Raw genomic sequence first — 23,547 nt, forward strand, 5'->3', positions numbered from 1 at the left:
GAATGTTTTTTTCTGGTTTAAGCCACGAGTCAGCCAAGTGTAAAAATGCCAGCGGAGTCTTTAATCTTCCTTATAAGTGTATTGAGCAGGAACCATGAAAATAAATGGGGGGGCGGGGGGAACAAAAACGGGAGTGCATAACTGAGAAGCAGTGAATTTATCAGCTCAGTCTTGTGAACGAGGACTTGCTTTAGCGGCGTTTAATTGGGTGTACAAAAGAACTGTCACATTAAAACGTGAGCGCGTTTAAAGTCAACATCATCCTGAGCTAGCGGGCTGCCACCGTGGGACCGAGGATCGGAATGTGCCAAGCCAGGAAGCGCGGTTCTTTTCTCAGCAGTGAAGGGTTCCGTTGCTGAGAACTCGAACACGAGTGGGCAGCACTCATCCTAATTGGATCAGCGGGGCTTTGAATCGGCGGACGACTTTTGACGCCAAACTAATGTCGCCGGTTCGTGTGTTGGCCCGCGCGGTAATGCGGCGGTGTTTTTACAAATAATTGTACATAAGGAAAAAAAAAGCTAAATATGTACACGTTAAGTAATAATATTATCATCATATGATACATTTTCCTAAATGGATCACCGATCCAATGTAAGGCGGATCGTACACGTGAACTAAAAGACCTCTGTGACATTTGTTCAATAAAAAAGCCAGCAGTAATTAAGGAGACACAAAAGCGGATGTGTCATTAGGAAATGTGGTTACATATAATGTGCATACCATTAGCATGTTGTTGCGCGTGTATAGGTAGGCATGTTGTGACGGATATACATTGTGCTTTCAACTCAAAAGGAATCTGAAACCCATGCAAATGGATCATCGGGTACCATGTCCACACCTAAGGGAGCAATGGCCTGTGTGTGCATGAGTAGCTGATAAGCTCTCTATGTGAGCACGGCACATGCAGCTATGGCTTAGTCAGCATTATGCCTGAGCATATTTGTCTTCTTAATGCTGATGTTGACACAGGCACCAGGCACTAATTTAAGACTTAAGTTGAGCCGTCATCAGAGGGATCAGGACAGGTTCAGATACCACTTTTCACTGGAGGTGTGTGTCCATACGCGGTGCGTTTACCAATGCCATCACTCGTGTGCTCTTCCGGCAATGATAGGCGCTTGCTAACGGGCGGCTCTTGTCTCTGCAGGCTGTACAGACTGGAGATCATCGTGTGTGCTCTGTGTGTTTGTGACCGACTTAACACTTCACGCAAGTCGAGGTCAGCGGAGAATGATGTGTGCAGGGCACTGCAGTTAAATCCTCCTGCAACTCCCCTGCTCCAAAAGGACCAATTGGTTTTGCACGGCCTTTGCTGCAAAGCAAAGTCATATGTGGCTGATGTCATCTAATTGACTAATAGCGCTTGCATGCCACTGACCTTGGGCCCCAGGGAAAACCCGCGCGGCTTCTCGTCCCCAGTGAAGAGAACGCATTGTAACGATTGTAGCGATCGATACGGCCTCGTCAATGTTTCATTGAATGAAAAGGTCTTCGTCTGACCCGACTTGTAACAAAGGAAAGAGAAAAAGAGAAACAAATAATGAATGAATGCTCCGCAAGGAATATTAACGTTGGAGGCATTGCAAGGCAGGGTTGAGTTACGTTAATTTGCAGGGATTAACCTCCATGCCAATTAGGCAAATGTGCATTCCATTCGATTAAACGGAAGTGCAATGGCTCTCCTGATGATCTGTGCCGATGACACCCTTGGCGCACGTATCTGGCCGATGGAGGTGTCATTGAGGTTAATGCCTCGTGTTGCCATTAATAACGCTCGGCGTGCACGACTTGCTTCTGCAAGCCGTGCAAGCGGGAGCCCAGCTTGAGAAGCCAGTGGCATCTGTTCATTATTATGCTAATGGATCACGCCAGGTGTATTTGATCGATGTAACCGAAGGGTTAATGTAAGAGTAAAGAACCTACCAATCCGGCTCGCACTCAGCCGTGAAGCGGCATCTGGCAGTAAATTTAACCCGGGGCCAAACGGCATTGCCCTTCCCAAACCCAGGCCCGCGTCTCGCCACCGCCTAAACTCAACGCGCCAACGAGAGACCCATGCCTGCGTTGTTCGCTGTGCGTCGCCGACCCTTCACTGCCAACGCGCGCCTAACCCCCCTCCCCGCTTCCTGTCCTCTCCCCACTGCTGTCTCCTCCTCCTCTCCCCCTCTCTACCCCCATCGCTCTCCCCGGCTCTCCCGCGAAAGGCCAAAGCCGCCCGAACCGTCCCCAACCGCGGCGAGGCGCAGGACCACGCTGAAGCGCATCCCGTCGGTGAGGCCGCCGTCTTGTCGTGAAGGCTCGGAGCGCCCTCCCCACTCCCCCCATTCATCCCTCCCCCCCACTTCCCAACCTCCCCCACTCCCCCTCCCCACTGATCCCCACACCCCCCCACCCCCCACTCCCCCCCACCCCCCACTCCCCCCCACCCCACATTCAACACTTGCAACTCTCATCGCGGCTTAACTTTCTTACTGGGGATAGAGAGCGTGGTGAAGCGCATGCTAACATGGGTGACGAGTGATATCTGGACCGGTTTTGGCGTGTCGTGTTACATGGCACACCTGTAAACGGGGGGAAGGGGGGTGGAACCTACGCAGAAATATCTCGGTGTTGTATTTCAGAATCGGAATCTTTATCCTGGAGGAATCCGACGAGCTATGAAGCGCTTTTCCACAGGTGTCCTTTAGGGGTGGGTCACAAAGTTAAAACAACAAACATCACAAAAACCGATAGGAGTGTAAAGTATAGGAAAGGTAAACAAGTTTCTAAAAATAAATCAAATAGAGAAGTACAAATTGCAAAAGTACATCGAATCCTGCTGATTGGTCAACACTAAATGCAAGCTTGGGCAAGGCAGCAAAACAACATCAGAAAACAGTCCCAGACCACACCAAGAAAACACACAGTCCCTCAATACAATTGCACGGTCTGGTAAGGACGAAAGTTGCAAATCAGTTGAATGACATGATTAAGATCGGGAAGTTACAAGGGGCATAGCCGTTGATGCCATCACCACAGCTCACTGCCAAAGCTTTCTACCCTCTGCCAGACCCCATAGCTGCTGCACAGTAGACACGCAGCCACCCTCCAAGATCAGTCCGAACAGTCTCCCACCATCTGCTCTTGGGTCTACCCCTTGGTGGTCGGGCTCGTGGAGACCACTCCAATAACCGTCTCGGCAATCGGCCGTCCGCAGTGCTTCACACGTTGCCCCACCAATCGCACGAGAATGATGCATAGCAATGTTATTGTTGCTTCTTGTGCGAAGTTAATCGAGCAGTCGGTCTTCCTTGCCAATGGACGGAAGGCCAACTTAAGCGTGTAAGAATTGACAGGCTTCAATAAGAGGACTTAGCTCCCAATAATTTGAAAATTATAATATGCACCATCGGATCAGTTGGGCATTCGGGAAAACCCACAACGGGGGCCACCCAAGTCACACTTAAGATGGTCGTGTGGGTGTCTGTTTAATCACATGTTTCTCCACATTCCTCCGTCGGTGGTGGCCGCACGTTACTCATTAACCACGCTGCACCTGGCGCCATCACATGAGAGAGCCTTTCCTTCGTAGATTTTATTTCAGCTCGACTACCTACCAGCTTCATATATTAAACGAGTTGCATCCCAAATCAACGAGAACAGGTTTGTTTCATGTGCAAGCCTTTAGTAATGGCTGATAGTGTCAACTGATTAGTTTTCATTCTATTACTCAGGAAATCCTGAGGGTTTAAATCGTGGACAGCTGTGAGGGCACTTGCAGTAGAATCCATCGTTGTGCTGTACTTCTTTGCTCCCATGTCTGCTCCCCCCCAGCCTTTGGCAACCCTCACAGACCAGCATGGTGAAGTATGGTCAAATAACCCCCACGACCCGCGTGTTATGCGAAAACCTTCATCCAGTAGTGAATTGACAGAGGGTTGTATATGTATGTACTCAGACAAGCTGCTCTGAGTCTCTCGACCTTTATTCAGGCCTTGCTGGAATAGGCATTGCTTGAACAGGCCTTGCTTGAATGATCTGGCAGTTTATCTTTGATTATGTTTCTACGTGGAAGGACATGGTGCCCGATGAAAACCCCTCCTCTTGAGAAAACCGAACCAAAACTCCAAAAAATAGGTCTGAGTTACTTGCTGGTACTGCCTCTTACAGGCATGTCAGGTGGGTATCTGCCACAATGTACATTTCTGCACAATCCACCAACATTAAGGGTAGTAAAACAACACATTATTGAGATGCATCACCTTATGTATAATGCACACAAGCCTTATTTTAAGCCACCAAGATTAAAGATCGTGGCCATATTACTTAAGGCAGCGGTAGAACATTGAGACGCCGTGGTGGCGAGATGTTAACTACCTCGCCTGGTGTACAGGAGGTTGTGGGTTTGATCCCAACCCTGACACCTGTATAGTTTGGAATTTGCATGTCTCTCTCCCCGTGGTCATGTGGATTTTTCTGAGTCCTCCGGGTTTTCCCTCCACATTTAGAAACATGCTTTGAGAGTCTTTTCCTGCTATACGTTTCCACATGATAAGCCACTTCATTGAATGTCATTTGTGGCCAGGTCGATTCTGAAAAAGAGATCTATAGCTCAGTGGGCCTTACCTGGTAAAATAAAAATAGTTTACTTCAGACAACTGTATATCGGCTTAATGTTTGTAATCGTCAATTACGGTGTAGCCATCATTGGATCACAGATGTGTTCCACCGCACTTGATCCAAATGTTAAACCCAAGAACCAGCCCCCCTGATTTTTTTACGCAGGATTTTGCCAGTGAAGGCTTCAGAGTTGTAAACATGCATTATCTCCGTGAGCTACCCAACCTCCTCCCAACTCAGAATTGCATACGTAAGACAAATCATCACAGCACTTTGGCCATTACCAGTTCGCTTATCTTTATGCTTCACCACAGCTTCATATATGTAAGGGTAATGAGCACCAAATTAAATTTAATAGACTACATTTCTTATCATGTGTAATTCTACTCCACCGTTCTGCGTAACTTTTGCAATGTTAAGTGTTGTGCGAGAGTACACGGGCCTGATCTGCCTGCTGTGATGAGACATTAAGCCAAGCCCCTCTCTCTCTGTTCTGTAAGCATTAAACATTACACATAGTAGTATATTTTATTGGCATGCCAACCAACTCTGGGCAACGTTTTTAAGGCTTTGAATTTTTATTTAACTCGATTTTAATGTCCATTTAAAGCTTTTGTGACTGCAGGGATTCATCTTCTTGGTTCTTTCGGTAAAGTCACGTAGAAGGAAAATAATAAAATAATTAAAATAAAACATAATAAAATAATTCCCACGACGTTTCGGCCACAACACAAGCAGCCGTCTTCAGGTGGAGAACAGGTCTGTCAGACTCTGCCTTCTCGACAGACCTGTTCTCCACCTGAAGACGGCTGCTTGCGTTGTGGCCGAAACGTCGTGAGAATTATTTTATTATGTTTTATTTTTATTATTTTCCTTCTACGTGACTTTACCGAAAGAACCAAGAAGATCGATTTCAATGGTCACACTGAACTATGAAACCCCATCGGACGTGAGTTTGATTCACGGCCATGGCTTGCATCAGTGACGAGTGATAGTCTCAACTGGTCCTGGGCACCGGCTTGACCAATCGGCACCGACCAGCGTGGTGGAGATTTGCCAAACCCCCTCCTCCCCAACACTGACGTAGCATGGAGAAGGCCGCCTTCCAACATTGGATTGACAAAGGGCCGTAAATTGCGTGACTAAAAAAACAATTTGCCTTGTACAGTGAAATATAGGCTCAAAATCCACGTGACTTAACAAGCAGTGACAAATGGCTTGCCAATGCAGGTTAACACACGTACGTAATTTTAACAGAGCTTGGTGTTGTAGGGTGTGGATGTGGGTAGGTGGCTGCCAGGTTTTACGTGCACATAAACTGTTGGCCAAAGGATTGAGTCAAGGTTTACCCAGGGTTTGGCTATTTGAATGGAAAACTTAAATTTGGCCAGGGCATAAATCTGAGCCATCAGAGATAGACTTGGGTTGACACAGCTTGTAGCGTCTACGCCCATTGAAGTCGACTCTGCTACTCCTTTTTATATTCTACTAGCGGGAAGTACCCGGCGTTGCCCGGGGGAAGAATATATTTAAAAACGTCTCTTAACATAACATACAGACACAAATGCGAAGCTATTGTGAAAGCCCGGCGTCCCGTTTGTCTGTCCATTTGTCCATTAACAACATTATAAGAGGCTTGTAGGAGTCCAAAAAGTTATAGAAAGTGGGGGGCAAATAGTTGATCTAAAAGGTTTAAAAAATTGTTGACCACCCCCCCCCCCCCACGTAGGCATATACACACCCTACGTACAATAGAGTGAGTAGTATCTAGTGACGCTATAGTAGTATCTATTGACTCTATAGTAGTATCTGCTGACTCTGTAGTTGTATCTGCTGACTCTGTAGTTGTATCTACTGACTCTGTGGTTGTATCTACTGACTGTACGGTAGAATCTACTGAGTCCAGTAGTCACTACTGACTGTACAGTAGTATCTACTGACTGTAGTGGTAACTACTGACCATAGTATCTACAGGCCCCTACAGTAGTATCTACCGACTATAGTAGTAATTACTAACTCTATAGTAGTATTTGTTAACTCTATAGTAGTATCCACTGGCTATAGTAGTACCTACTAACTCTATAGCAGTATCTGCTGACTCTATCATAGTATCTAATTACTTTGCAGCAGTATAAACTGACTATAGTGGTGTCTACTGACTTTAGTATTATCTACTGACCATAGTAGTATCTACCGACCCTACGGTAGTATCTACCGACTCTATAGTAGCATCTACTGACTCTATAGTAATGACTACTGACGGTAGTAATATCCGCCGACTATAGTAGTAACTACTAACTCTACAGTAGTATCTACTGACTCTATAGTAGTATCTACTGACTGTAGGAGGATTTAATTACCATAGTAGTATCTACTGACCGTAGTAGTATCTACTGACTTAATAGAGTGCCGTGGTGAGGCCTAGTCCCGTGCAGTGCCCCCGGCCTCGCCGAGCTTGCCCAGCCGGCCGAGGTGGCACTTTTGCAGGCTGGGGTGCTACCCCACCCCACCATCCCCCTGCCCGCTCTACAGTAATAGTATCTAAGCACTATAGTAGTCTTGATTTGAAGCTTTCGTGACTGCAGGAATATGACTATAGTAGTATCTACCGACCCGATAGTAGTAAGTGCACACATTGGGGTGGGGGGGCGGAGAAGAGGACATCACACTGTGAAGAATTTACGTAAGCGTTGTGTATTTTTGTTGTTGCATTTTTTACGCAAACGTGAATTCCCCCCTCCCCCCACCGATCACGTGTGTGCATTGCCAGGGCAACCACCACCACCACGAGCCGGTGTTCTTGCGCATGCCCAGATGCGTGCTCTGGTGCCACTCTGTGCTTATAAAAGGAATACATTGATAATTTAACTACTTTAAAGTTGACAGACGTGTAATATTAATAGCGCTTTTTTTCTGGGGCATATGGCGTGGCATCCGTGTACTTTTTTGATACGTTTACACCACAGTTTGTCAGTTCAAAACGTCTCAAGGTATCCGCACAGACAGACAGACAGACACACAGACAGACAGATACACAGACACAAAAAATGACTTACACATAAGAGGTTTGGCTAAGAGAGCCGGCCTGTGCATAGTGATGTAGGACTCACAATGCCTCGTAATTAACACTGCTGAGTAATTAAACTGCTATTCTTAGCCCCCAGTACTGGTGCTATAATTAAGACGGCAATCGCGCTAAGCAGGCTTCACGGGAGACAGGTCGCCCAGAGGCGCAGAAGGCACTTCCATTCCGTGAAAAAAATGAGCGGAGTGAGCTGTTGAAGTCTCGGAGCACGCGATATCACTGTGAGGAAAAGGTGTATGATACGACGAACGTTGAGGGAGAAGATAAATTCGGTTGGGCTTTTGTAGTGGCCACGCCAGGTGTGTGTGATTGTACTTTTTTGAATTCACTACGGGGTTATTTTTAAGCGGGGTAAGGTGCACACTTCCATCGTGTTCCGATGCTGGCTCAACATTATGTTTTTTTTGTCGGTGGTGAATTTAGCAGGTGCAGAGCCATCCCATCGTTCCGGCTCCCCTGCAGATTCCCTACGGCAATCGCTACCCGGAACCACACCTGGCCTCTCAAGGTATGTGGCTAAAGATAACCTGCGCTGTCTTGTTTCACATCTCTCGATCGCAATTTTGGCCGGTTAATTTCAAATACAAATGTATATATTTCGACTAACACCGCCCGCATGTTTGCGCACCCTAGCCCGTCCATGCATGCGTCGTGTAAGAATTTAGCGTGAAGTACGATGACATCATCACGGTGTCATCGGTAATGACGTCATCACGGTGTCATGCGGCCCTGTAGGGCGACGTCACCGCGGCGAAGCGATAGGCGTTGTTTAAGGGACTGTGACATATGGAACGGGTTTAAATATAAGTCAATAGGGAACCGAACTTCCAGACAATTCTATCAATAAAACGCAAGTCGCTCTCCTGGAAGACTTTGGCTCCCATTGGTTTGTATTGGATGTTATTTTTCGTGATGTTGGGGGGAGGTGGGGGGGGGGGGAAATGCTGTTAATTGAGAAAGGCAACAATTTTGTGGGGAATGTCCTCACCAAGAGAAAACAGTTTTGTTGTAAAAAAAAAAATCACACGACGAATCATGTGCGAGATACGGAACGTGCCGGACGGACACTTGCGCATTGTACACATGTTTTTATTTCATATATAGATTGTGCTATCGATGCCAAATCAGAAATTACCACTTGCAACTTTTATGTAAAGGATTGTTTTCTACCCTTTGTCAGAAGTGTCACTGAAAGGTGGCAGTTTGGAAATTCTTCTGAGGTCCCGGTTATCCGGCGATGAAGGTGCTTGCATGTCCTGCTATCGAGGTGTTCTTAGCAGGGAAATCGGGAAAAAAATAGCCCTCGACGATATAAGCCAATTGAAGTCAACCTCAAATTTAATTGCTTTCTTCAAGCGATAATTGGTGATTAGGCTTGGAGCATGCAACTCACTAAGCTGGAGATCACTGCTAAATCACTGGTGGATGATACCCAGATTTAAAGCCAACATATCAGGCATATCAGCGAGGTGTTCTGACATGATATTGGACAAATTATTTTGGTGGTACTGCGTTGGCAGTGATGCACGAGCACAAATAACACAAAAAACTCAACATGGTTGTCAATAAAACTGCATAAAAACGAGATTTCAAATTATGGGGTGCTGCAGTGGCGAGATGTGAACTACCTCACCTGGAATACAGGCGGTCGTGGTTTCGATCCCGACCCTGATGCCTGTATATTTGGAGTTGGCATGTCTTTCTCCCCGTGGTCGCATGGATTTTTCTCCGGGTCCTCCAGTTTTTCCCTCCACATTTAGAATGAATGCGCGTTTGGAGTATTTGGCTGGTATACATTTCCACGCGATAAGCCACTTCTTTGAGCTATCATTTGTGGTCAGTGGTCAGGTCGGTTCTGAAAAAGAGCGATAATAGCTCAGGTGGGCCTTACCTGGTAAAATTAAAACATTTGTTTCATGGAATTGGACCTTCTTCACAGCACATAGAGAGGCCGGAGACTTAGTCATCAGCACACATTGCCCAAAACGTAACCTATGATATACTTTTCAGTTTTAAAGGCCCCACAGTGTTTTTGACAAATGTGAATGGACATTTCCTCTGAATGGGCAGTGCGTTAGCAATTGCGCCAGAGCAATTGAATCGTCACCCGCTGTTATTTGCTGAATGCGGCGTTTGCAGTTTGATTTCTGTGCAAAATGCCCTGGTTAGCCATGAGGTCAGCGGTGAATGAGAAATGATTTGTGTTCAGCCAATGATGAAAGTGGTTGTGGCCGAGTGGTTCCAGTTTAATTATTGTTTGGGAGTCCAATTACGCTATCGGCCGTTCAAATCAATGAGATGAGTACCACTTTCTGAGAAGTAGCGGCAGTTTACGTACAATTTGTGTAAATGTAGAGCCTGTTCATGAATGCACTGCTGGAAGAGGCGTCGCCTACGCCCTGCGGGTCGTGGGCTTTATTTGACCATACGTCACCAGGGATCGACTGGTTCCTGTCATATGACCGTGGAATTTTTACATCTGAATTAGGACCAACTATGGAGCTGAATACCACCCAGGATATTTTCTTGCGTGCGACACTTCTGGTTTTCACTGTAGATTTTACTGTTGTGCTGTACAGCTCTGATCTGATTTTGGTTTGTAACGCATGCTATTTAAACTATAAACTAAACTACAAACAATTTTTATTTTGACCTGACCACAAATTATAGCTCAACGAAGTGGCTTATCACGTGGAAATTTGTAGCAGCCAAATACTCTAAATGCATGTCAAGTCTAAATGTGGAGAGAAAAACCAGAGGACCCAGAGAAAAATCTGCACAACCACCTGGAGAGCATGCACACTTCAAATGTAGAGGCGTCGGGGTTGGTATCAAACCCACGTCCTCCTGTATATCAGGCGAGGTAGTTAACATCTCGCCACCTTGGCACCCTCAAGGGATTATTGGTGGATTGTGCAGAAATGTGCATAGTGCCAGACGCCTACCTGCTTGACAATGAGGTGCCTGTAAGAGGCAGTACAGCAAGTAGCTCAGACCAATTTTTTTTATTCTCATGAGCAGGGGTTTTCCTCGGGCTCTGTGTCCTTCCATATACAAACATGATCAAAGAGAGGCAGTTAACATCTTGCCACCGTGGGTCTTATGTTTGCTTACATCGTGTTTGACATGATGTTCAACGTTTTGACATTTATGTCCGAACCGAGCCGAAGCTCCCGGCACGTCGAACGCAGTGTCGGGCATCGTGCCCTAAAGTGCGCGGTTCAACCAGAAAAAAACACGTCGGAGGGCTAAACCTCCGACGTCATAAAAAAAACCCGACGTTAACAACAGCATCCCCGCAACGCATTTCCTTTGCCGGCTGCCCCTCAACAGACAACATCTTCTACCCCAACGAGGACGGCTACTACTACCGCTCGCAGACGAGCCTGGACCACGTGCACGTGAACGGAGGCGGTGGCAGCGGCGCCCGCCTGCCCAACGGCAGCGTGTACAGCGCGCCCAGCGTCAACTCGCTGAACCACTTCGCGCAGGCGTCGCCCATGTCGTCCGACCTCAGCATCCCCGGCAGCGAGGGCGCGGCCGGCGTCCCCGCGCGGCCGCCCGAGCCCCTGCAGCAGCGGCACAGCGCGCTCATCATGCCCTCCTACCGGCCGACGCCCGACTACGACACGGTGATGCGGCAGGCCGGACGCTTCGGCATGCCGTGCCGGGCCGACGGCAACGTGGGGTACGCGGCCGGCGGCGGTGGCGGCGGCGGTGGCGCCGCCCGATCCGGCGGTGGACCCTGGCTCGGGGAGGCTTACGCTTACGGCCGCGCCGCAACTCTCGCGTACAGCCAGCCGGAAATCCGGCAAGGCCAGTACGAGCAGCGGCCACCTTACTTCTACCTGCACCAGCAACATCAGCACCTGCATCAGCAGCAGCAACAGCAGCAGCAACAGCAGCAGCAACAACAGCAGCAACAAATGTTGTGCATCAAGAGCAGCCACCCGCAGCACCCGTACGGACATCAGCAGCTGCCACCTTTTGGCCCGGGTGCGCCGTCGCAGCTGTGTGCCACGCAGTCGGTGATCGGCAACGCGGAGATCTTCCATGCGGTGAGCACGCCGGAGCTCGCCGTCGACCCGTCGCAGTACCCGCCGCAGGTGGCGGCCATGCTGCGCAACCACTTCTCCCGCCCGCCTCCGCCCTACCCGACCCCTCGTCCCGCCGCGAGCACGCCGGACCTCATCAGCCACCAGCGCTCGTTCGCGGGCGCCGCCAGTGCTAACGGCGGGTACCACCACCACCAGCAGCACCACCACGAGCGAATGTTCGCCGAGCCCATCGTGCACCCCATCTACCGGCAAAACACCGTTCCCCAGCTCCCGTCCGGCGGGACCGAGTCTCTGACGGCTGCCGGGCAGTCCCCCGCGGAGCTGTGCGATGCCGCTGGGGTCGGCTACGGCGGGGGCGGTGGAGGAGCGGGGCCGACTCGTGAAGGGGCGCTGGGCTCGTCGCGCAGGAGGGGCGCCGCGGGCGTGCGCAAGCGCTACAGCCTCGAGGTGAACAGCAGCGTGGTGCGGGACATGGAAGCACTGTCGCTGGGCGACCGCGCCGTGTCCAGCTTGGCCATCGGAACAAGCAGCCCCTACCAGCAACAGCAGCAGCAGCTGCCGGCGCATTACTACAACGGGCAGCCGCTCCTCGTCGGAAACGGAGAGCACGCGGACGGGCTCCAGGCACCCCCTAGGCCACCGTTCGAGCTGCCTGCGCAGTCCTACCAGCACAACCTCGCGTACAGCCCGCAGCTGCAGGCCATGCTGGCGCGGCTGCCGAACAAGCCCCCGCCGGAATACCCGCGCCGCGAGGCCACGCTGCCTCCTCCGCCTCCGCCGCTGCCGATGATGTCGGGAGGGCGGGCGCCGGGCCACCACCCCTACTCGAACGGTGTTTCAGACGGGAGCGGCGCGGGTGGGGACGGCAGGCACTTTGGCGGCTCGGCGATGGTGCCGTCCGTGTCGGAGCCCGACCTGAGCACGGCCGTGAAGACGCGGACGAGGGCGAACCCGGCGCGCGAGCGGCCCGTGTCGGAGCTGTTCGCCGTGCAGGACAGCATCGTGGAGAGGGAGTTTGTGCTCCGCGTGAGTGGCACCCACCGCACTGATACGTCGATGTGGAATTGAGTGGCATCCCCACCGCACTTATTCGTTTTTGCTAAATAAAGTGGCACCCACCGCACTGATTCTTCGTTGTTAAATGGGATGGCACCCACCGCACTGATTCACAAAACTGAGATTTCCTTGCGACACCTGCGAAACTAAGACTAAACTATTTTTATTTTACCAGGTAGTGCCCACTGAGCTATATAGCTCTTTTTCAGAAGCGACCTGGCCACTAATGATAGCTCAACGAAGTGGCTGATGTGGAAATTCATACCGGGCAAATACTCCAAATGCATGTTTTTAAATGTGGAGGGAAAAAACGGAGGTCCGAGAGAAAAATCCACACGACCACGGAGATAACATGCAAACTCCATATGTATACAGGCTTCAGGGTCGTGATAAAACCTACGACCTGTGTACCGGGTGAGGTAGTTAACATTTTGCCACTGTGACGCAACGGCCGTGACAGTAAAACGGCGCCAAACGGTCTGCCGAAGCCATTAAACAAAAACTACAAAAAAATTACTGCTTTTTGTTTTGCGCAGTGACTCATTCGGTTGTGGCGTTCCTCTCCTTTAAAACAGTGTCAGCTTTTGCTGGCCGCTGTTAATAGGTCCGAGTTATTTTTCCATTATAGAACATGGAGAAGAGAGGCTCTGGGCCAGCTGACATTTCCAAGCTGGGTCCCCTGAAGCTGGCCGCTCTCAACGGCCTGTCCATCTCACAGCTGCCCGTGCCCGAGGAGAGCAGGGAGGAGACTGCCAGGGGACAGCTGGACGAGAGGGTACGCTCCGTTCATGGGTTATGTCCAAGTGGACGGGTACACGGGCCTTCTATCTTGTATGTGTGTCTGTCTCTTTGTTAGCTGGGCCTCTCTCCTGTACGTGTGTAACGAACTGCTTTTTTTGCATTTAGTTGTCTACCTTCTCCCCCCCCCGTGCCTCCGATTGACACAGCTGGCTACGTACGGTGCGAAAGAAAGGTCAACGTACATGCGTACATAATGCATATTGGTCTGTCTTTCGCTAGATTTCTGCCTGTTGTCAGATTCTGTGCATTTCTGTTGGTCTTTCCCATTGGCTCTCTGCCTGACTCTCAGTTTCTCAGTCTGTCCGTCTGTAACTTGGACTGTCTGCCTTGCCTGGTTGTTTTCTATCTTCGTCTGTCTGTTGGTATCAGTAGTTTTGCCCGGCAGATTCTGTTTGATAATATTTTTTATTGCATTGTTTTTCCATGTCCTGACTTACTCTGTCGGGTCTCTGGAATTATTATATGTAACCATGATTGCAACTAAGAGTTGTACAGTATAACATCTGTACCATCACAGGATGCCCATGAAACAGAGCCTAACATCCCATTGGGCCCTTCCTGCTGAAATGAATACAATCTTATCTATTTATTATGTCTGCTGGTCTCTCACTATCTGTCTTTACGCATGTTTTGCTGTCTATTTGAGTATATGTCCTGTCAACCTAATAATTTGTCTATTTTCATATATTTCTCTTGCTGTTATATGTTTAATATCGGTTTGTATTTTGTATTGTTCTTTTATTCATCTGTCCGTCTTTGTATCTGTCTATATTGCCATCCAGCACTGCATTTTCCTTTGCATATTCTTTACATATATGCCAAAATGGATTGGTTAACATTCAGTCTGGTTCATTAAGAGTCTAAACGTTGCTTTTGTAATTATGATTGTCACCGTGTCCGTCCGCTAGTACCACCACGGTTGAGTCCCCAGGTGTTCGCGCGCTGTGCCAGACCAACGCTCCTCCTCCATACCGTTCAGTGGCCAATCCAACCCCCACCTCCCACCCCCCACGTGATGCCATCCCCTCTCCATTGGCCACGGCGCAGTAGCGCGGCAGCAGGCGGCCATCGGGCCCCCACCCCCGACCCTCTCAACTTGCTCGGTCACGCATGCTCCGTTGGGATCGTTTGGTTCGGCGTGTCACGAAGTTCGAAACTAGTGTGCGTGCCGTGGAATTAAAAGCGTACATTTCTCTTCCGCCCACCGCCGCCACTGCCCTGCCCCCCAAAACCGCCCCCCCGTGCAGCCTTAACAAACTGTTGGGGCAAGTGCTGTTAGTGAGTAGCACCTGTCAAGGCCGGCACAACACACCAGGTACTCATTTGAGGCCGAGTCGACCTTGCGGAGGAAGCACCAGGACCGGCTCAGACAATCGTCACTGATGGTGTTGTCCGTGAGCGGGAGTCATACTCGGGTCGCCGGATTCGTAGCACAGTGCGCTAACCGCTGCACTTCCGCTCGCCCCCCCCTTCTCCTTCCACCACCACCGCCGCCGCCTTGCCCTTCCCTTTGCCCCCCCCCGGTATCTGGTACGGGGGACGACAGTGCGCGCGCTTGGAGAAGCGGGTGGCGCGCGGCCTCGTGTCGGCCGAGTACGAGTGCATTCCGCGCACGCGCCCGGACCCCGTCTACAGCACGGCGGAGCTGCCCGACAACCAGGAGAGGAACCGCTTCGGCGACGTGCTGCCCTACGAGCAGACGCGCGTCGAGCTGCTGCCCAGCAAGGACAACCCGACGGGATACATCAATGCCTCGCACGTGCGGGTGAGGGCCCCGGGGAGGTTGTGGTCGCGCACTCGAGGGAGGAGCGGTTACCGGCCCAGCACGATATAAGCCGCGGTGGCGAGATGTTAACTACTTCGCCTGGTATACAGGAGGTCGCAAGTTCGATCCCTGTTGTAAATTTGGAGTTTGCATGTTCTCCCTGTGGTTGCGTAGATTTTTCTCCGGGTCCTCCATTTTTTCCCTCCACATTTACAATCAACATGCGTTAATACTCTTAGGTTTTTTTTTCGGTAAAGTCACGTAGGTAAAATTTTTTATTAAAATTTATAAAAGTAATAATAGAAATAAAATAAAATAATAAATCACGACGTTTCGGAGGCAACACAAGTCTCCGTCATCAGGTGGGACCGTCACAGCTAGATTTACTGTATCAAGTGTATGGCTGCGTGTGTTCCATGCATGCGAGTGTATGGCTGCTTTAAATTTCCACCTCAAGTCACTTCGTTGACCTATCATTTGTGGCCAGGTCGCTTCTGAAAAAGAGCTATATAGCTCTGTGGGCCTTACCTGGTCAAATAAAATATAGTTTATACGAGTTCGCAACGTCGCAACCGCCGCCACCACGGCTGCCATTAAAATGTCACCGCCGCCACCACGTTCAGTCGTCACCACCGCAATCAGCAAAATGGCCACTGACATGTACCATACAGCTTTGTTGGCAAGCTACTGCTGGATGACAGTCTCCTCGCACTGTGCAGGCCGTAAGAGTTGTTTGACCATACAGTAAAACCTTGGATTGCGAGTAATTTGGTCTGCGAGTGTTTTGCAAGACGAGCAAAAGTTTTAAGTCAAAATTAATTTGATAAACGAGCGAGGTCTTGCAATGCGAGTAGTACGTGCATACGCTTTGTCTGCCGAGCGTCACGTGATCACAACTGATATACGAGTGCTTTGGATTACAAGCACGTTTCCGGAACGAATTATGCTCGCAATCCAAGGTTTTACTGTACTTGACTACGCAGTGCGGATTACTGAAGGCAGGGAGCATCAACGTTGCAGCATAGTACAGTACAATAATGGATTTGCTGCACTGCCCTCTCCTGACATTGTTTCCACACAGCAACCTAGAACACCTGTTCCATGCATGACTGGCCACCTATCTAAGCACTATCCAGGCTCAACCGTACTTGGCCCTCCGTGATGAGAATTGGGGACATTCATGGTGAATTGGTCAGACAGGGACTCCTCTGCTTAGGAACATTCGACTAACGAACTTCCAGAGAAACGAACAAGCCTGTCTATATGTCCCGTTTCCAGAACATGAAGAACCAGTGGCTTCTACAGGCGATTATACAACTTGTAAAGTCATTGCCCGTGTTTAGTGTCCATGCCATACAGCATAATTTGGAATCTACAGGGGTAAAGTTGGACAAATTGACTTACGAAGAGACCTCTGGAACCTAACTCGTTCGTAAGTAGAGGAGTCCCTGTATGTGTAAACGAGTGTTATGTATTGCAGAATCATCTCCATATATATAAAAGGCAAAGTTGTGATTATGTGTGTCTGTTCAAAATGTTTAGCGTACTTCCCGACATGCAACAAACTTGAAATTTGCCATGTGGGTACTTTCCAGACTGTACAGCATGCAAAAATTATAAAAATATACTTTATTTTTTTGGGGGGGGGGGGGGGAGCTCAATATTGCATATATTTTTTGCACGACAAGTTTAGCTGTGACGTCAAATTTGTCATGTGACCCGCGCATATGGAAGCGTAACGCATTGTAGTGTAATGGTTAGCGCGCCGCGCTACGAACCCGGCAACCAGAGTTCGATTCCCGCTCACGGCCACCACCCTTGACGATTATTTGAACCGGTCCTGGGCCTCCCCTGGATCGACTCAGCCTCAAACGAGTAACTGGTTTGGTGTGTCAACATCGCCACTGGGGAGACAAAGGCGGCCGGGCGTGGTGAATCCAAGTCCCGGGCGAAGCCGGGTAGTAATGCTAGTTTGTAATAATTTGCATGTTTTACATGAAAACTTGTGTACGAACCTTTCGCTTGGGGTCGGTAATTCCAAGTGAGTTAATGGAAAGACTTAAAAGCGGTTTATTTTGTGATCTTCAAAACATTTGTGGTCGCTGTAGTTTAAATATATGTATGCTGAACTTTCGCACCATACGTATTCAACCGTGCTAATCGGAGGTGCAGGGTGGAAGGACAAACTAACAGTGTGATACCCAACTATAAGCCAGGCTCTATCCTCTCTCTCTATTCTTCGTGAATTCCATTACCAGAAACATGACCCTGTTGTATAAACAGTGCGGTTGTTTCTGTTTTCAGAGCAGTATTGGTTTGTGGAAGATAAAAATAAATTCACTAAATGGCCAGCGGATGGAGTAGTTTTGCCTGGCCGAAGTAACATGGATCTCCCGTGGACAAAAGAGTATTTATCATTCCATTTACATCTATCTGGTGGCAGCAGTCAGATAAAACGTACATTTTCTAAGACCTTGGTAATTGCAACAAAGAGAGATAATTGTTGGTACTTTTTTCCCGTGTGTTTTTATTGGTGGCCGATTTATACATTTCACACGAGTGCAAATGGCGTAGCGCTTGGCAAAAAACTAACCAACGGCTCAGCCCGGCTGCGGAAACAAACCACCTTGTCACGAAAAAAAAAGGGGTCACGTCACACCCTACTTCACATTACGATTGTGTAACGATCATTATCTATCACTGTTCTTTTTTACGGCCGCGCGATAAGTTCACAAGTGCCGCCCGCCACACAAGACCTCGCCATTAACATTCAGAATGTGCCTTTTATGGATCGTCGTCCCAATGCCCGTGATATATGTATATATTTTAAACTCTATTTCCAGAGAGTGCACACATAATCGAGCAAAAGACAGCGTGTAGATTGTTAGGGCACGGTGCTATTAGTGAGCACTTATTAAAGGCTGGCTCGGCACACAATGGGGGACGGGTATTGTAGCTGTCACGTCAATATTCGTCGATTGCTCCAAATAATTATTTGTGGTGGCCCAGGACATGATTAGTTACAATAAATGCTGTATATGAGCACACCATTATACAAGCACGGCTCTAATGTGAGAAAACACATCCTTACATTGCATTGGTGGGCGGGAAATCATGGGTGATTTCTAGTACAAGCACACGACTTCGGATGTTAAGCACAGCTCCCCCGTACTTACTCATCATGAGCAGGAATTGAACCTGGGTTTACGGGATTATAATGCAATGGGCCGATTTTGCGATGCTACTATACGCACACGCGTACGGACGCGCAAGAGCGTGTATACGCACACGAAAAAAAACACGCGCACACGTCATATGCAGCACTCACGACTACACGGCACGGCGCTCAACAACAACAACAAAAACCCCATCGCGTTAAAGCCAATCAATCGGCCACGCCGATCCGCGATTAAACAATTAAATGTTTGATTAACGCTCGTTACGGAATAAGTGGCTCCAAATGAACGGTTCCACGCTTGCGGTTTCGGGCGTGGGGGGAAAAAACACCCGCCGTGGCGCTCCTCCCCGTGTCCCGCATCAAAGCGCCCGGCCGTCTCGGGTGGCGTGGAAGTGTACCCCGGCAGTTGTCAGTAATTGGCGCCCGCGGGCGAGAGAGAGAGAGAGAGGGCACAGGTGTCCCGTCCAGCCAGCCCCTGGTCGGTGGAGTAAACAGGCGCGTGCCGTTACGCATTACACGGCAGCTGATTTGTCGCACAGCTGCGATGCATTATTGCCGCCCCGTGAAAACGGCGCTTTGCTGCAATTGCGCGCCTCTTGCACACAAAGCGGGCACACATTAGTCGGGGTTTTTGTTTTGTTTTATTTTCTTTAGCCGGCCGCTGGCATGTAAAGAACACATGGCGGCGTGTCCCCCGAACACGTGAAAGTTAGGTTTGGAAGTTTGGAAATAGAATGCTTGTAGAGTTTGTTTATGTATATGTGTGTGTGTGTATAATGTGTAAGTATTTGCTGAAAGGACATGTGGCACATTAGACATCTCAGCTGTCAGTTCCTCTTTCAAGAATGTATTTATTACCAAGTGTACGAACTATGTACACGTTTTGAAGTATGTACGTTATTCGGGTAAATTGTTATTGTTTCCGGAATAATAAATGTGTTACGTTACAGAGAATTTAACAAAAAACGTGAATAAAAAGAAAAGAAAAAATTTGGAGTAAACATTTGTAAATTTAATTTAAAACAACATTGTATTCTTTTGAAATAGAGCATCTATATATATATGTCTTAAGTGCTTATGTGAAAAACACTTTTTTGTTTTTAAATATTTTTGTAAGAAGGGAACATAAAATTATTGTTGTCATTAACAAGTGCAAGTAAGTTGGCAGTGTAGTAAGAAGTCCCTTTGCATATTTACATAAACAGCTTTTTTTTGGCAATCTACTGGTGGATTTAGACCTCCACACATCGTGTAGGTCGTGAGGGTTATTTGACCATACTTCACCATGCTGGTCAGTGTGTGTTGGTCAAATAAGGGAACATAGATGTGGAAGTATAGTACGGCAATCGATGTTACTCCTCTATTGAGATATCCACAGATGTTTGTATTATCCCCATCCTATGGGTAGGCTTTCACGGTATAGTCTGGTTTCCTATTCCGAAATGAACGCTCATTAAGGAGTTGGCCAAAGGTTCCAAGCAGGACCCTCATGAAAGATTATTGAGGCTTTCCTGGATAAAGTAAAGGCCCTGACACATGATTGCTATTGTGCATGCATATGCGCGTGTGTCCGTGTGTGCGTGCAGGTCAGGGTAGGTGGTGAGCAGTGGCATTACATCGCCACGCAGGGCCCTCTGCCCAACACCTGCCAGGACTTTTGGCAGATGGTTTGGGAGCAGAGTGTGAGCGTCATAGCCATGGTCACACCTGAGCAGGTAGGACCTCGAGCAAAGCCACGGTGTGGGATGTGTCGCACACGACTCTTCCGCTTAATGTTCTCCGCCAAAACCATCGCGCAAACTCCGGTCACCCTCACAGCGGCAGCTTTTGGCTAACCATCGAACAAGCGTGGTCACCTGCATTGCGTGCTTTCAGATGCGCTCCTTCGGCCGTCTGGAACGCTCTTCTGATATTATGAAGCCACTCGAACTATGCACTTTTAAATATAGATAAAAAAACTAATTTCTTTAGAACACCTTTGTGTATTTAGTTTTTGTCTTTCCTCCAGACCTCTAATTAGTACAGTTGGCTACTTATGGTGCAAAAGCAGTTGAACTTACATACAATTTAAATTTCTTGTTGACTACGCTAGCCTAGAGGAAAAGAAACAGAAAATACCGATCTCACTTATCCTGCGGGTTGTAAATACACTTACACCGACTGTGTGTCCCAAGTTGTCTGACCATCTTTGTTCAAGCGTATCCGAACGGGTAGCGCTGTAGCCCGAGACCTGGGTTCGAATCCCCAGACCGGCGGTCACCTCGGCCCATCGGCGCTCACCGCGGGACAACTCTTTCACGGCCGATCGCCACCCCCCTCCCCCCTCTCAACAGGAGAGCGGACGGCAGAAGTGCCACCGCTACTGGCCCAAGCTCGGCTCCAAGCGCAACTCGGCGAACTACGGCGACTACCGCGTCACCACCAAGTTCCGCACGGACTCGGGCAGCTACGCGACGACGGGTCTCAAGGTGAAGCACCTGCCCTCTGGGCAGGAGCGCACCGTGTGGCACCTGCACTACCCGGACTGGCCCGACCACGGCTGCCCCGAAGACGTCCAGCGCTTCCTGGGTGGGTGACCGCGCGAGCCCCGCTGTGCGTCGTGTCCGCGCGTAATGTTGTATCTACGGTGGCAAGATGTTAACTATCTCGCCTGGTGTACAGGAGTTCATAGGTTTAATCCTGACCCTGATGCATACATAGATGCAAATGACCAATTACTTTGAGTTATGTAATAGAGATACCAATTACAGATTATATGAATGTAATACAATTGCAAATTAAAATCACAAATAATGTAGATACCACCCTATAGATATGGATGATAATGTGTATTGGTTTGTACGTATGTACGTATCTCTTTATGGGGTAAATATTCTAAACTCCAGTCCTTTATGACACTGCATTATATGCGTAAACTGAAGATTTTTACATTTCACCTTCCACAGACCACCGGTCACTTTGACTTCAAGTTCGATCAATAGACTTTTTTTAACCGTGCCAAGACTGCTTGTCAGAAACCAGCTAGCGGAAGGAATGGAGGGCAAAATCAGCACCAATCCCCAGCTCCTTATCGCAAATCCCACAGTCTGTCCACCTGGCTCCAACCCGCCACGCCAGCATTATTAATTGCAAAGCCCGTGGGCCACTGGTAGCCCTAGTGGCCTTTAGTGCGGGCCCTGACGTACGGCCTCCAGACATAACTTGTAAAAACACCCCCATTGTGCTGGCAAACCCAATGGTTTGTGTCTCAGCCCTCATATCGATGTCTTATCTGAAAATTAGTGAAGAACACTGGACCACGCCATCAATGGGCCTCGCTTAGAGCTTCCGGACAGGGCATGGTCTCTGTGCAGCCAACCTCCACCGTTGGGGTCTTCATGACAACCCAAGCTGGCAGCTGCGGCACCGTACAAGCAATGTCGCAGAATTGTTGACGACTGTCCACTGGCTAAGTTCGGCAGAGCTCTACGAGAATCACACATGGCCACCTAGGACGCTGTTGCGTGGCTCGGCGATTACGCGCACGCCGAATGAACGAGTAGGTGTTTTTTTTTTACTTGGGTCCGAAGACATAGATTGTAAATTGGTCATCATCGTCATTGCCTTAGGTCTCCCATCCCGTTCATTCAGAATGGGCCCTCAGTCTGTTGGATAGTCACTATTTGTGCGCTGGAGACTTAACAGACTCGCAAGCAACTTAATTACAATGCAGATGACGATTGCTAAGATGGAAACCACCCCGTAATTTAACACCGGCCCTGCCCATCTCTCATCCATCCCCCCCCCACTCTGTCTGTCTCTCTACTCTGTCCATCTGTCTCTCTACTTTGTCGGTCGTCGGATCCTGTGTGTGCCCCCTCCACCCCGACAGCATTTCTGGAGGAGGTGCAGTCGGTGCGCCGGCACACCAACTCCATGCTGCCGCCCCACACCGCGAGCCCGCCCGTCGTGGTGCACTGCAGCGCCGGCGTGGGCCGTTCCGGCGTGCTCATCCTCACCGAGATCACCATCGCCGGCCTGGAGCACAACGTGGTGAGCGTCTGCCACGTGCAGCCACGCGCGCAATGCCACAGGCCCCCTCAGCCCAGCCACTCTCTTGTCTCTCACGGCTCCGGGGGGGTTGCCCCGAACCCCGTTTGCGTGCGACCTTTACAACGACGCGGCGAAACGATCGCTTCTCGCGCACCGTCGTTCAGTGACGTGGACAATGGATCGATGACGTGTCGTCGATCCAGCCTCGCCGGTTGACTGGGGTGCACAGTGTAGGGTTACAGACGTCGTTGCGCCGATGCAATGAAAATGCAACGCAGTTTTTAGGTGCGCGTAATGAACAAGGCGCTAATGTTAGTAACCTTGACGCCATCCGTAATTTATTGAGAAATATGTTGCGAGTGTAACGTTTGTAAACCCAACCTATTCAATTATTTAACGTGTGCAAGTGTTTTCAACATTTGGCCGTAAATATTGGCCTGTCGCCTCAAAGCTTCACGCAATCAGCTGGCATTTGTGCGTTCTATTAATAGACGAAGCTACGTGAACTAAATCATTGCATCATTAGCTCTTCGTTAGTGTCTGATTTACCTGCTGCTGCTTGATTTACCAAGGCCTTTTTTTATCACCGATTCCAGCTGACGTTGCCTCTCTTGCAAGACAACGCACACGGTCATTACTTAAAAAAAAAATTCTCAGTCGAGGTGTGAGAAAAAAACACAGTCATTCACGGAATAAGCGAAGGCCGTGCGGTGCCGTCTGTATTTTCGGCACACACCTTACGGCAGTGTTGAAAGGAAACGACGGACGCGCCCGATTCAAAATGTGTCTCTCTACAGCCACTGGACTGTATTCAAATTCACCCCTGCCACGATCGTCGTGAGCCTCCTCGACAGAATGGCAGCCCCAGCGATCGCGCGCGGGGGCCGATGGGCTCTGTGCCGCCGGTTTGAGACGGTGCCCTGAGTGGCCATGGTCGAAGGACGACGCAAGGCAAGGCTGCCGGGTGGGC

At 49.2% G+C, this 23,547-nt stretch overlaps 1 protein-coding gene across 2 annotated transcripts in view; it reads left to right on the forward strand.

Annotated features, from left to right (window-relative positions):
- LOC144723627 (tyrosine-protein phosphatase non-receptor type 14-like) overlaps positions 1-23,547 on the forward strand; it is an 87,294-nt gene that overhangs the window by 56,870 nt on the left and 6,877 nt on the right. For both annotated transcript variants that reach the window (XM_078602506.1, XM_078602507.1), the window contains 8 exons: positions 2,208-2,274; positions 8,111-8,195; positions 11,021-12,771; positions 13,430-13,576; positions 15,149-15,367; positions 20,132-20,260; positions 20,879-21,113; positions 22,417-22,577. In XM_078602506.1, coding sequence (XP_078458632.1) covers positions 2,208-2,274; positions 8,111-8,195; positions 11,021-12,771; positions 13,430-13,576; positions 15,149-15,367; positions 20,132-20,260; positions 20,879-21,113; positions 22,417-22,577 — 2,794 coding nt within the window. The remainder of the gene's footprint in view (positions 1-2,207; positions 2,275-8,110; positions 8,196-11,020; positions 12,772-13,429; positions 13,577-15,148; positions 15,368-20,131; positions 20,261-20,878; positions 21,114-22,416; positions 22,578-23,547) is intronic.

The sequence above is a fragment of the Lampetra planeri genome, chromosome 18 (assembly GCF_965212315.1).
Source record: "Lampetra planeri chromosome 18, kcLamPlan1.2.h2, whole genome shotgun sequence".
NCBI lineage: Eukaryota > Metazoa > Chordata > Hyperoartia > Petromyzontiformes > Petromyzontidae > Lampetra > Lampetra planeri.